The 12,527-nt window shown below is 48.6% G+C and overlaps 1 protein-coding gene across 1 annotated transcript; it reads left to right on the top strand.

Annotated features, from left to right (window-relative positions):
• Positions 1-2,656: 2,656 nt before the first annotated feature.
• LOC135441923 (serine/threonine-protein kinase PAK 1-like) lies at positions 2,657-7,722 on the top strand. The gene is made up of 5 exons (XM_064701475.1): positions 2,657-2,771; positions 3,469-3,568; positions 3,970-4,166; positions 6,107-6,244; positions 7,610-7,722. The coding sequence occupies exons 1-5, from the start codon at positions 2,694-2,696 to the stop codon at positions 7,700-7,702; spliced, it is 606 nt and encodes a 201-aa protein (XP_064557545.1). The 5' UTR covers positions 2,657-2,693; the 3' UTR covers positions 7,703-7,722.
• Positions 7,723-12,527: the final 4,805 nt, after the last annotated feature.

Below are 12,527 nucleotides of genomic sequence, written 5' to 3'. Positions count from 1 at the left end.
GCTTGACTGCTCTGGTTTACAAATGGGAAGGCATTCCTTTTGCAAATTGCTGAAAGGTGGGGAAGATGTCTTCCTCTCCTGGGATTGCATGTCCCTGTGCTTTGTTTCCTGTCAAGAGAACTCTTCAAAAGACTTACAAATCAGTCTCTGTGCTGGCCACTGTGCTGCAGAGCTGTCTGCCTGGTTGTGGTCGTTGTTACCCAGCTGACCACAAAGGGCTCAGAGCTCCAGGCGCTGGGGCTGCCTTTTGTATCTTCTGGAAGCTGGGATCTCTGCTTTAAAGTCAGCATCTTGCATTTTGTTTCCCTCAGGGAGAATGGTGAACTCCACTGAAAATCCCCTGATGAAGTACATGCATCTGAAATATATTGGCAGCGGGTGAGTCCAACAGCAGTTACTCCTGCACAACCATGAGCCAGGTGTTTTTGGGGTGGAATGTCTATCCAGCGTGAAGTCAGGCCAGCTGCAAAGATGATCACACACTGGGGATAGATTGTCCCATCTCTCAATGCTGCTCAGAATTTGTTAGTGGGCTCAGAAGGCATTGTCAGAAATGCCTTGCTACCGAGGTCTTGCCTACATCAAGGAACAGGACCTGGAAGATCTCCTTGTCTCTCAAGTGTGGGACAGCTCTGTGTTAATTTCTTTAGCATTTTTTGTATGTCTCAAAATCATACTGGCACACTAATGAAAAGAGAAGGAACTTGCTTGCCTGAAAGAGCAACCTACGCCCTATCAAAGTTGTGAGATAACAGTTCCCAGGAACAATTCTTTCCCCTGGTTTGAAGAAGGAAACACTCTGTGGTCAGGATAGGAACCACACCGTTCAGACAGTGAAACCCAAGAGGAAAGACTAAACTCCCTTTAGAAGTTGAACCCCAGTGCTTCAGGAACAGGCCCAGTGCCCATGCACTTGAGAGAAAAATGCATCATCTGCCTTCTGGCAGAGCCCTCCTGCATCCCGCAGGTTTTGACACTTCCAGCAGAGATCTCCTGTGTGGGCTGGCTTTCACTGCAAGATCTAAACAGCTTCTCCTTTCTCTGCTTCTGCTTTGTTTCTAGGGGTTATGGAGATGTTTACAGAGCACTCGACACTGCCACAGGAGGAGAGGTAAATGTCAACAGCCCCTGCAGACTCTGCTGCACTCGAGGGCTTTCCCCTCTGGTGTGAGCTGTGGCTGGAGCTTTGGGCAGAGCTGTGCTGAAAAGGCACAAGAAGCACAGACCGGTGCCAGCCCACAGAACACATTTGGGACTTTGTCCTCCTCAGCTGCCGGAAGGAAGGCACGGAGGGCAGCGGTTCCTTTCAGAGAAGGACGCGCTCACTCGCTCTCCATTGCTAAAACAAAGGTGGTGCCTGTGAGCACCTCACTGCTCTTTGGGGCTACAGCTTCAGAGTCCTGAATTTTCATTTCTGGCTGTCAGCAAATGCATCTGAAAGTTACTGGTAGTTCCTTAGCCACCTGCAGTGCTGCACTTGGGAACTGCACATAGGGACAGACCTGCAAGGCGTCCCTGAAAGCCCTAAGCCCTGCCCATAGCCCAAGATGTATCCACAGAGTATCAAGGCATGGATTCCTTCTTCTGAGTCCCAAACAAAGCAGCAGAGAGTGTGGTCAGAGGTTTGTGGGTGATAGCTGAGACACCGCTGTTACCAAATGGTCAAGGCAAAATGTCAGTGGCCCCACGTGTCCTGTAACTGCTCCCAAGGGAGCAGAGAAATGGGCTGTTGGAATGTCAGTTCCTAACTACTGCAGTGCCTAATCACAAGGCAGTTTGGCACAGCTCATCTGTGTCATTGCAAAATCACTCACTCCATGTGCCTTGTGGACTCGTGCCAACAACCTCCCAAGTTACTGATTTTCAATGTCATTTTAGGTGGCAATAAAAACAATAAATCTTCAAGGAGTGAGGAGGAAGGAGCTAACCTTTAATGAAATAGTGATCATGAAGAAGTATAGGAGTCCCAATGTTGTGAATTATTTAGACAGGTGAGAGGTCATGGTCTTATCCCATGGATGTGTGTTTACATAAAGCAAACATGAGAGGTTAAAAACCCACTTTGGTCAGTGGCAGCAAGTAGAGCTGTTAATTTTTATTTATTCATATTTCTCTACTCATCTCCAATGGATGAGAAGAGTGCATCTTGTCTGCATGAGTCTTCCCTGGCACAACTAGTTTGATAATTACTCCAAAATTATTCAATACTTGGATCAGCTGTATCTTCCTAACTCAATAGCCTCAAAGATCACTGCCTCCACATTTATTTGGGATTGATTTTTTAAAGTTTCTTAAGTGCAGATGAACCATCCTAAAGTGGATTTCCGTTGGATTGTTGTCCCTCCCTGCCATTGCTATGCATGTCAGGAAGACTAGGTGCTTATTTCCAGAAACACTATGCCTGAAATGTTTTTTATCTGGGCTGTTTCTAAACTGCACTTTTCATTTGCTGCCCATCTAAGACATCTCCTTTTTCACAGATGTGTCTTTTTCTTTGAGACTGCACAGATTGCAAACAATGCACAGCCAAGAGGGAATATCTATTCCTTTGATTCTGTCCTTGTCACAAAGGCATCTGGAAATAAGAAACCTGGAAGCAAAAAATCAACATAGCCATGCATGTTCATCTCTACCCCCTGTTTCCTTCTTTCAGCTACCTTCTGGGCGAGGAACTCTTGCTGGTTATAGAGTACATGGATGGAGGTGTCCTGACCGATATCATCAGCCAGACCTGCCTGTCGGAAGATGAGATGGCAGCCATCAGTCGGGAGGTCAGCAATCCCAGCTGTGTTTCCAAGGCCTTGGGCAGCATTGTCTGGGAAACAGGGGCTCAGAACAGGAGAGGTTTCATGTGCCAAGCTTTGTTTCTGTGTTGCTGCTATTCTATGGGCAAGTAAAAGCATCTCAAGTGAAAGGCCTGCCAGTGCCCCTGCACTCCCTGTACTCAGTGCCAGTACTCGTATCTCCTGCTGTTGTATTCTCGCTCTGTCTCTTGTATTTGTATTTGCTGTTCTCCACCTTGCCTCTCTAAACGTTTGCCTGGAGTCTGTCTTCACTGCATTCCTTGCCTTTAAAGCAAAGGTGCTGGTGGCAGGATTTGAAACAAACATCAAAGAAAAAAGATAGATACTCGTTTCTCTCAGTCCTCAGCTAAGAAGGATAGGAGTGCAGCCAGAATGCTCTTTGCTTCTGAGCGCATGCACTGCAGCAGGAGTCATCCTGGCTGGTTGGCAGGGGACAGCCTACAACAGCAGGTGCTGTTGCTCTTTCAAAAGCTGACGTGCCTTTCCTCAGAAAGGTCCTGCTCTGCAGGTGTTGGAGCAGCAAGCTCTTCTTCTCAGTGGCCATTACCGTTCTGCCATTACTTCCCATTCCCCTGGAGAGGGAATCTTTTGGAGCTGTTTCCTTTCTTGTGTGATGAAATCACATCACTCATTTTTGCCCTCCTCTTTCTGTTTTCTCCCTCAGTGCCTGCAAGGACTGGATTTTCTTCATTCAAACGATGTGATCCATCGAGACGTGAAGAGTGACAACATCCTTCTCAAAACTGACGGCTCTGTCAAGCTGGGTCAGTATATTCTTGGTCAGGTGCAGCATTCCAGGGATGTGGGTGTGGGGCTGCTTGGAGTGACTGCCAGCTCCCCAAAAATGGTGCTGGTGGCAGTGCAGGGACCCCTGCTGCGAGCTGAGGGCACAGTTGCAACCTGCACAGAGACAGAAGGAGCCACAAGCAGTCAAGAGTGGCCTTGCTCTGTGTGTGTCCCTTCCAGAGGGAGGGAGTTACAAGTCTAAAGTTTCCAAAGAACAAAAGCCACTGCTGGAGGCAGTGTAAAAAATGGGGGGATTTTTAAAGTCACCAATGCCAGGAGATTCAACGGCACATTTTCAAACTTCTACTGGGGAATTCTTTTGCTTGCTTTCCTAATTGCACAGAATTCAGATAAAACCAGTATTTTGTTTTCTCCTCAGCTGATTTTGGCCTCGCTACTCAGCTCACCCCTGAGCAGAGCAGACGCTGCTCGCTAACCGGGACTCCTTGGTGGATGGCACCTGAAGTGGTGACAGGTCAACCATATGGCCCCAAAGTGGACATATGGTCTTTTGGAATTGTGGGAATTGAAATGATAGAACAAGAACCTCCTTACTTGAGTGAAAGTTCTGGCACGGTAAGGAGCAAATACTCACTGATCCCACTGTCTTTCTCACCTGTCCCAGTCCTGTGTGCCATTGGACAAAATCCCATTGCCATCTGCTGGAACTACTTCCACCAAGGTCCCCTCTACAAATGTCCCTGCAACACATCAGCATCTGCTGTACTTTTGGTTGCATCAGTGGGGAATCAAGCCTTACCACATGCAAACAAACTCCAAACAAACATTTTCTCAGGCAACACTTTCCTTTGGGTTAGTGGTTCCAGTTCTTTTGTCTGTGTAGATGGCCTTAATAACAGGAAATAAGCATCTTGAAAGTGTTGTTATCTTTCCAGAAATGAAGGAAGGAAACCCAAACCCAACAAAGTTTCTAAAACCGTGGTCTTTAGAGAGGAACCTAACCCTGTGTGCAGTTTCTTCTCACTGGGAAACATGGGCATGAGGGTGTAATGCACAGAGTCTCTTCTGCTTCTTGTGCAGTGCTGCTGAAACACTCAGTGTACAAGTTTAGGGCAAATTTGTTAAAGAATCTGCAAAGGAGGGCCCCTCCAGAAAGTGAAACCCACACGGCCCCTCCCCCGAACCGGTTCGGGAAAAAATTCCTCGGAGAGAGGTGGAAAGAACCTGTTTATTTGACTGTCCCCGCACCCCCCAGCACACAAAATGAACAATACCCGATGACACCGCTCTGAGAAAGATGACAAAATCAGAAAGTCTCTTTCGGGGGGTGGTTGCTCTGTTCTCAGTCCCTCCGGCGCTGGGCCAGCCGCTGCAGCCGAACCTTCGGTGTTCCCGGGTCCCAGTCCGGAGCAGGTTCGAGATGGTCACAGGAACAGGAGAGGAGAAACAGTCCAGGAAGCAATGTGGACTGTTTAGCTAGAACTAGCTAATAAGCAGAGGCAGAAAACAGAGCAGAAGCAAGAGCAGAAAAAGAGAGCAAGCAAAAGCAGCAAGCTGAAGCTGGAAGAAAAAAAACAGCCTTATGTACCGCTTTCCTCTGTGTGCCTGATAAGAGAAACCCAAACAAAACTTCCACTCTTCAGAGCTGGTCTTAAAGGCACAGAACAGATGAATGGGGATATACAAGCATCATAACGTCACCCCAGGACACTCAGAGACCCTGTTTCTCTCCTAGCCCAAGCAACATTCTGCACGTCACCAAGCCAGAGCCTGGTGATGCGGAGAGCCTGCCAAAACCTCCTGTTTGTTTCCTGGCGCTTTCTGGGATGAGCCTACCATTTATGCATTGTCTTGAGTAGCCAAATGACTGGAGGGTGGCCATAGAGATGGAACCTCTCCTTCTTCTGACCTAGACAATTTTTCTTTTGCTGCAAAAATGGGAAGCTGAAATTTTCAGACTGCTGAGAGACAGAGCTGCAGGTGGCTTCTGTGTGCCCAAGCAGGCATGTTCATCCCAATACATTTGTGCAGGCATCTTAATGTGTCTGTGTTGAAAGGAGATTGTAAATGTTTGTTTCCCTACCTGGGTATTAACTGATGGATTTCCTTTCTTTTCTTCCAATTACCATTGTTTTCAAGAACAGCACAAAAAGCTTGATGAGTTTTGTTCTAGGGCACATGCGCTTAAAGGACCAGTAAGCACTGCAGAGATGCCTTTCATGTACTAACCCTTGAAATTAGTATAGCAAAGTCCCTCTTCCAAAAAGCCTCTCAAGCTGGTATGAATCCTCAGAGATGCAAATGTCCTTTTGCTGATGTAGTTCCCACTAACTAGGTCAGGCAATGAAATCAGCTGCCAAGGCAAGATCTGCGGGATGGTGGAAAAGCTGTGGCTGCATTGGGGTTTGGGTTTTTGGTTGGTAAAGGAAAGTCATCTCTGGGTCTGTGCCAGGGCAGAAACTGCCACTGAAGAACAGAGGTTAAACACAGGGATCTGGGAGAGCCTTAGAGATGTGAAAGCAGGAGGTGGAGCCTGGTGTCTCCTTTTTCTCCAGGCTACACACCTGATAGCCACAGTAGGGACTCCACAGCTGCGGCAGCCCAAGCTCCTCTCGGCTTTGCTGCGTGACTTCCTGAGCTGCTGCCTGCAGACAGACGAGGAGCGGCGCTGGTCTGCCAAGGAGCTCCTGCAGGTAAAATGGGAAGGGGCTGCAGGGGAAACAGGCTCTGAGGGATGGGCTCCTCCTCCACTCAAGTCCAAGGCATCAGATGAGCCCCCTTCCTCCTCACCTCCACTCTTGGTGCTCTTCAAATGAAAATGGTGAGGAATCCTAGACTGGGCTGGGCTGGCAGGGCCCTGTAAATGTCCTCTGGTGCAAGTGTCCTGCAATGAGCAGGGACATCTTTAAAGAGATCAGGTTGCTCAGAGCCCTTTGTCACTGGAGCCAGAAAGGTTGCAGGGATGGGTCACCTACAAGCTCTTGGGGCAAGCTGTGCCAGGGTGGCACCATGCTCCGAGTAAACAAGTTCTTCCTTAGACCTACTCTGATTAGATGCCCTTTGTGTTTAAAAATATTTGTCCACATCCTATTGTAACTGGCCCTGTTAAAAAAGATGTCCCCCACTTTCTTCAAAGCCACTCTGAACTCTTGGAAAGTGGCAATAAAGTCTCCCTGGGGCCTGTTCTTCACAAAACTGAATAACTCCACCTCCCTCTGCATTTCCTGCGAGGAGAGGTGCTCTGTCCTCTGACTGTTTCTGTTGCCCTCTTTTGTGATTTGGTGGAGTGTTCAGTTTTATCTAAAGGCAAAAGAATTGAAGTAGAGCAATGCGGGGTACAGAGACATGAAATGGTGGTGGAGGAACCCAAGGAAGCCAGTCCCAGCTGAGCAGTCAGAGATTTGGCTGTGGGCAGGAGGGGCTGTGGGGGGCTCACTCTGAGGGGCCCTGGTTTGTGGTCCCCAGCCCACCCTTAGAGGTTTCTGCCACGCAAACAGGGACAGCTGGGAGGGACTTGTCCCAGCCCCATCTGCTGCCTGGCACGCTCAAGCAGACGGGGACTGTGCCAGGGTTACTGCCAGGCTGTGTGGCAGAGAGGGAACTGCAGGGCCCAGTGCCACTGGGCTGGCCCTGCTGGGAAGGAAGGTGCCATCCAGCACACGAGGGGCAGGGCATGGAAAGGCAGACACTGCTTTCTGTCCCTGTGGGAATCAGCACAGTGCCTGTCTTTCAAAGGCAGGGGCCTATGTGAGTCATTGGAGTTTCCTGAAAGGAAGAAAACCCAGGGACAGAAAGCACCATTTCTAGAGCACTGGCAGGGCAAAAATCCCAGCATGATGAAGAAATCACAATAAACAGATGAGTGGGATTACGGGCCACATTTGCCTGTGATGGCAAGGTCTTGTACACTGGGGATGACTGGGGAGCAGATGGTCCCATTGCTCCTCTTTCTGGGTCTTTCCAGGTACTTGATTTATCCTGATTGACTCCCTGAAGCAATGAGCTTGGAAAGTAATGGTTCACTGTTCTTTGTTGTATTTTTTGTTTCCGGTGGACAGCATCCATTTGTAACTTCAGCCAAGCCACCATTCATCCTGGCACAACTCATCAACTCAGTGAAGAAGACAAATAACCCTAACCCTAAACCCTAACCCTAAACCCTAACCCTAACCTTAAATGCTAACCCAAACCCAAACCCTGTCCCTATCTCTAACCCTTACCCTATCCCTAACCCTTACCCTAACCCCAACCCTAAGCCTAAGCCTAAGACTAAGCCTAAGCCTAAGCCTAGGATACGAGAACATAGCAATCATGTCAAGATGCTATCTCTGTTACCAATTTAGAGTAGGATTGTAGAGTAGGGTTGCTAAAGAGATTTGTAGCATAGAATCATAGATTAGAATTTTTATTAATAAAGTTTCTGAAACATCAACTCATTTGGAAGATTCTCCTCCTTCTGACTCCTTCAGAAAATTCAACATTTCCTTCTGAAATACCAATGGTTTTTTATTGGTGCTAAGTCACACATATGGCTTCTTTTGTATGGTTTCGTAAGTGAGGAGGGCTCTTCTTCATTCATCCTCTCCAGACCACACTGCCTTTGGAATATGACCCACTGGCTGGTTATGGCACAGCTGTGGTATTTCTAGTTGAGGCAGAAAGGGCAATGGCATTTGAAGGCAAAACCAAAGGAAGAATGAGGCAGCCCAAACATCTTGTGCAGATGCAGGCCTTCAGCTGTGACTGGAGAACATTGGGGTTCCTGCCACTTGGATTTGTACCCCTAAATGAAATAATCTCTTTGGCTGGAGGAGAGCCTTGCTCAAGTGAGAAAGCAGAAAGATCAGAGAGGGTGCTCGGGAAGGTCTCCTGTGGCGCAGAGCTGTCAGCGCCTGTGAGGTGAGAGCGGGCCCGGCCTTGCCCGGGCTGGAGCCCCAGCAGAGCCCCGGCAGAGGCTGGAGCAACCTGAGCCCCGGCAGAGGCAGGCTGGAAGGAGGCCCTTGGAGCTGCAAGAGGCAGCAGCCGGGCCCTGGGTGCCCCTTCCTGGGAGCGGGCGAATCCTCCTCTCTCAGAGCCCAGGTGGCAGCTGGCTGCTGCCGAGGGGAAGGGCAGCAATGCTGGGCACAGCCCGGCCTGGAGGCATTGGCCGTCTGGAGTGTGCCCAGGAGCAGGGAAAGGCCAAGGGCAGCTGGGGGCCCCTGGGCTGGCTGAGGATTCCTCCTCTTCTGCCGGTTGCCCTGCCTGGCAAAGGCCAGCAGTGTGTGCAGCACTCTGGGCACCGGGACAGGGAGCTGGGCTGCTCGGCAGGCTGGAGCACGGGGCAGCTCCTTCAGGCCCAGCACTTGTGCCAGGGAAGAGAGGCCAGCGTGAGGCAGGGACAGCTTGGCAGGGCCCATCTGCAGGAGCCAGCGCCTCACGCAGCTCTGGGAGGAAGCACCTGCAATCCTGCAGTTCTGCACTGAGCCAGAGCAAAGGTGTGAGATGCAGTGTGTTTGGCAGAAATATTCAGGCCCACCAGGCGAGCCTGCTTTGTGCTCTCTGGCGCACAGCAAGCGCTGTGCAATGCAGCTCTGAGCTGCTGGGAGAGAGGCAGTCGGGGATGTGCCTGAGGTGAGCCAAGGGGTTAGCTGAAAATGTAATTAGGATAATTGAAAAGTGAGGATGGGTCAGGGGGCCAGCTGGGAATAGAACTGGGATAGTAGATGATTGCATATTTTAGTTCAGATTTTCAAATGAGGTAAGAAGCTAAGTTAGTAATACAGCGAGCAGAAATCATGTGCCTTAGTTAAAGAGTACCAACCATATTAGGAACATAAAGCTAGGAGTGACAGGAATAGAGGAAGCAATTGTGAAGAAGCAGAGACCATAGAAATACCTTGCCTTAAGAATAATTGAACAGTCAGGAGAGGCTTGGACCATGAGCAGCAGGTCAAAAGGTCTTGCCAGCTGGCCATGGGAGGAGAGTTCACCATGAGGAAGACGGCTTTCTTCCTCCCATACAACCACTCCCTCATTTCAAAATCCCACCGACCCAGTTAAGGGAGTACAATTGCACAGCTGTAATAGATATTCAGCTGATAAAAATGCGAAGCAGGCAGGTAATAATTTTGTATTATGGGTCCTTAGAAACCTAATGTAAAACCTTTTCTGTAGAAATAGAGAGCAGGAGTCTGCAACTCCTTGCACGTGTCTTTGGAAACTAGTTCACATGTGACTAGGGCTGCAATAAATACCCTTCTTTTCTACTATAATTAGTTGAAGAATCATCTGTCCATGCTTCAAGGGTTATGCTGGAGTAGTGAACTGATTTGGAAGGGAGCAGAAGAGTTTCAGCAGGCAATTATTGGAAGAGATGGAAGGCTCTTGTGACTGAAGGGAAAGCCATTTGGAATGGAGTAAGGATCCCAAAGTCCATCCAATTGTATCTTTGTGTCTGAATTTAAATCAGAATGATTATAGATAGCTTCATGCAATTTGTCTAAAAATTTATCAAAGTCTTCATTCTTTCTTTGAAAAATCTGTGTAAAAGACATAGTGTGTAACTTATCTGGAAGTGCAAGAAATGCATTACATGCTAGTTGTTGGCTCATCTGTAAGACTTGTTCAATGCTCGTAGCCTGGGCAGTGGCAGTAGCCCAGGGCCCCTTGCCAAGTTACTGTTGTGCTGTTGAACCATACAGAGGATCACCCTGCACTCTCGGTCTTGCTGCTTTTGAGCACACTTTTCCTCCCAGCTTTTATGAAACATCACCTGCTTATAGGGTGGCATTCTAAGTCTTATTAGGGTATGCACATCAGCTGGAATTAATGCGTTAGATGGAAAAATATACTGCGGAAGCGACCGTGCAAGTTGGGATTTTCAACCAAATTGTGAAAATGCAGCTCTCATCTTTTCTAAAATCTTCCAATCGAAAGGTTCTCAAACTCTACTTGCAGCATTAGTTACTACAAGAAAAGCTTCTACATCATTGGAGACAAAAGTCCCTTCTACAATAGCTTCTGCAATAACTTTTTTCTAGTTTCATTTCTCTTTTGTGAAGATAAAGCTTGGCCTGCAATTCCTCAGAAAGCATTAGGAGGACCATGCTAGTTTGGGAAATTGACACTATTTGCCCCTAGCATTCAACAGATGCTTGACATCAGGCACAAATTCCAACGTCCAAAATGTAGTGAGCATCTATTAGGCTCAGGCTGCAAGGATAACGTAGAATTGTGGAATTGGCCTTTGGTTATCCTGGCATCACTTTTTACACCAGGATTAGCTTCATCACAGGCCCTTACATAATTCAAACGATTGGCTTGTTGGACAGGGAAACAAATTAACATTACATCTGCAATCCTGAATGAGCTTACCACTGATGTAGGTAGCATACGCCACGCTGTGTTGCAGGATAGGACTGCTATAGATTTTTTGTTGCTAGCACAAGGAGATGGGCATGAAGATTTTGAAGGGATGTGTTGCATGAATCTCTCTGACCACTCTGGAGCTACTGACAAGCAAATGTCATTGCTTAAGGAGAATATGAAAAAGCTCACAGTTGTTGAGAATTCTTTTGATGAGTGGCTAAAATCCTGGGGAATAACAGGCTGGCTCAAGGATTTAGTACCCTTTGGCATAATGATACTTTGTCTTCTTTTTTCAATTCTGCTTGTAGTGCCTTCCTGTGCAGAAAATAATTGAGTGTGCTTTTAAATCAGTCTGGCTTGTGCAAAAACAAAACCGGGGAACTGTTGAGAGTTTTTTGCAGATTGAGGCATTTTTGTTAGACAATGGCCATATTCAGCCGATGCACAATCCAACCTGCTTGTACTAATGGACAATGGACACATTCACAAACAATGGATAATGGACATATTCAGAAATGGGGTCGGTATATCCTTGAGAAAAATACAAGAAGAGTCATCAGGACTCAGCAAGTTTGACAGCAAGCTTGGGAAAGAAGGAAAAAATTGAACCATGAGTGGGCCAGAAGATGACAGCCAGACGCGTGAAAAATTAGGTGATCCAATCAGCATTCTAATTTAGATGTGTTAACAGCTAGGATTAACCAATCATGTATTAGCTAGAGACAGGTGGACAGTAGAGATTTATTATAAATATAGTCTTTTTATGGATAATAAATTTGGCTTCACTGGATCACATTGGTTATGGTGTGATATCCCTGAACCTCTGCACCCCGCACAAGGGCAGCTGGGGAGGCCCAGCCTGGGCAGCAGCAGAAAGGAATTTCCCTGGCAGGGCAGGGATGTGGTGCAGCACGTGCCCAGCAGGAGCCTGGAGCAGCCCAAGGCTCTGTGTGGGCAGGCAGGGGCAGGCAGGAGGCAGAGCTGTCAGCAAAGGAAGGGCCCAGCCAGGTGGGGCAGCCGGGGGATGCCGACAGCCTGCAGGGACAGAGGCACAGGGCAGGGACACCGTGGGACAGCCTGGGCTGCACAGGGCACAGGGATGTGCAGCAGCTGCAAGACAGCCCTGACAGAGCCAACTTGGGCAGCACTTTGGCCATGGCTGCTGGGCCTGGGCCTGAGGCCACGAGGGGACAAGTGACCCTTGCAGGCCTGGGGCCTCATGGCCTCCTTGTCCCTGCTCAGCAGCCTGGCAGGGGCCGCCCCATGCTCCTGCCCTTGGCATTGCACATCCCCACGTGCCAGTGCCTATCCCAGGAAGAGCCCTGAGCAAGGAGGGAGGGACAGGATCTGCCTGGCCCGTGGCTGGGGCTCAGGCCTTGGCCCTTGGCATTCCTCAAACACATCCAGGTGCGCTCAGCCGGAGACACCTTTGCCTTGCTTGTCCCCAGCTGCTATCACCGCCTCCAGTGTTCTGCTCTCCCTGGAACCTGGGGACACTTTCTCAGTCCTATCCCTCACAGGGATCTATTTAAAGTACAAGAAACTTCAGTGTTTCAATCTCACTTTGAGCTCTTGAGAAGTTCTTTTAGCCCACTCAGAGGGACTGGGTCTGATGCAAAGAGCAGCAAA

Source organism: Zonotrichia leucophrys, unplaced genomic scaffold (assembly GCF_028769735.1).
Source record: "Zonotrichia leucophrys gambelii isolate GWCS_2022_RI unplaced genomic scaffold, RI_Zleu_2.0 Scaffold_691_26704, whole genome shotgun sequence".
Taxonomy (NCBI): domain Eukaryota; kingdom Metazoa; phylum Chordata; class Aves; order Passeriformes; family Passerellidae; genus Zonotrichia; species Zonotrichia leucophrys.
The sequence above is the reverse complement of the archived record's forward strand: the minus strand, read 5'-3'. Positions and strand labels throughout refer to the sequence as shown.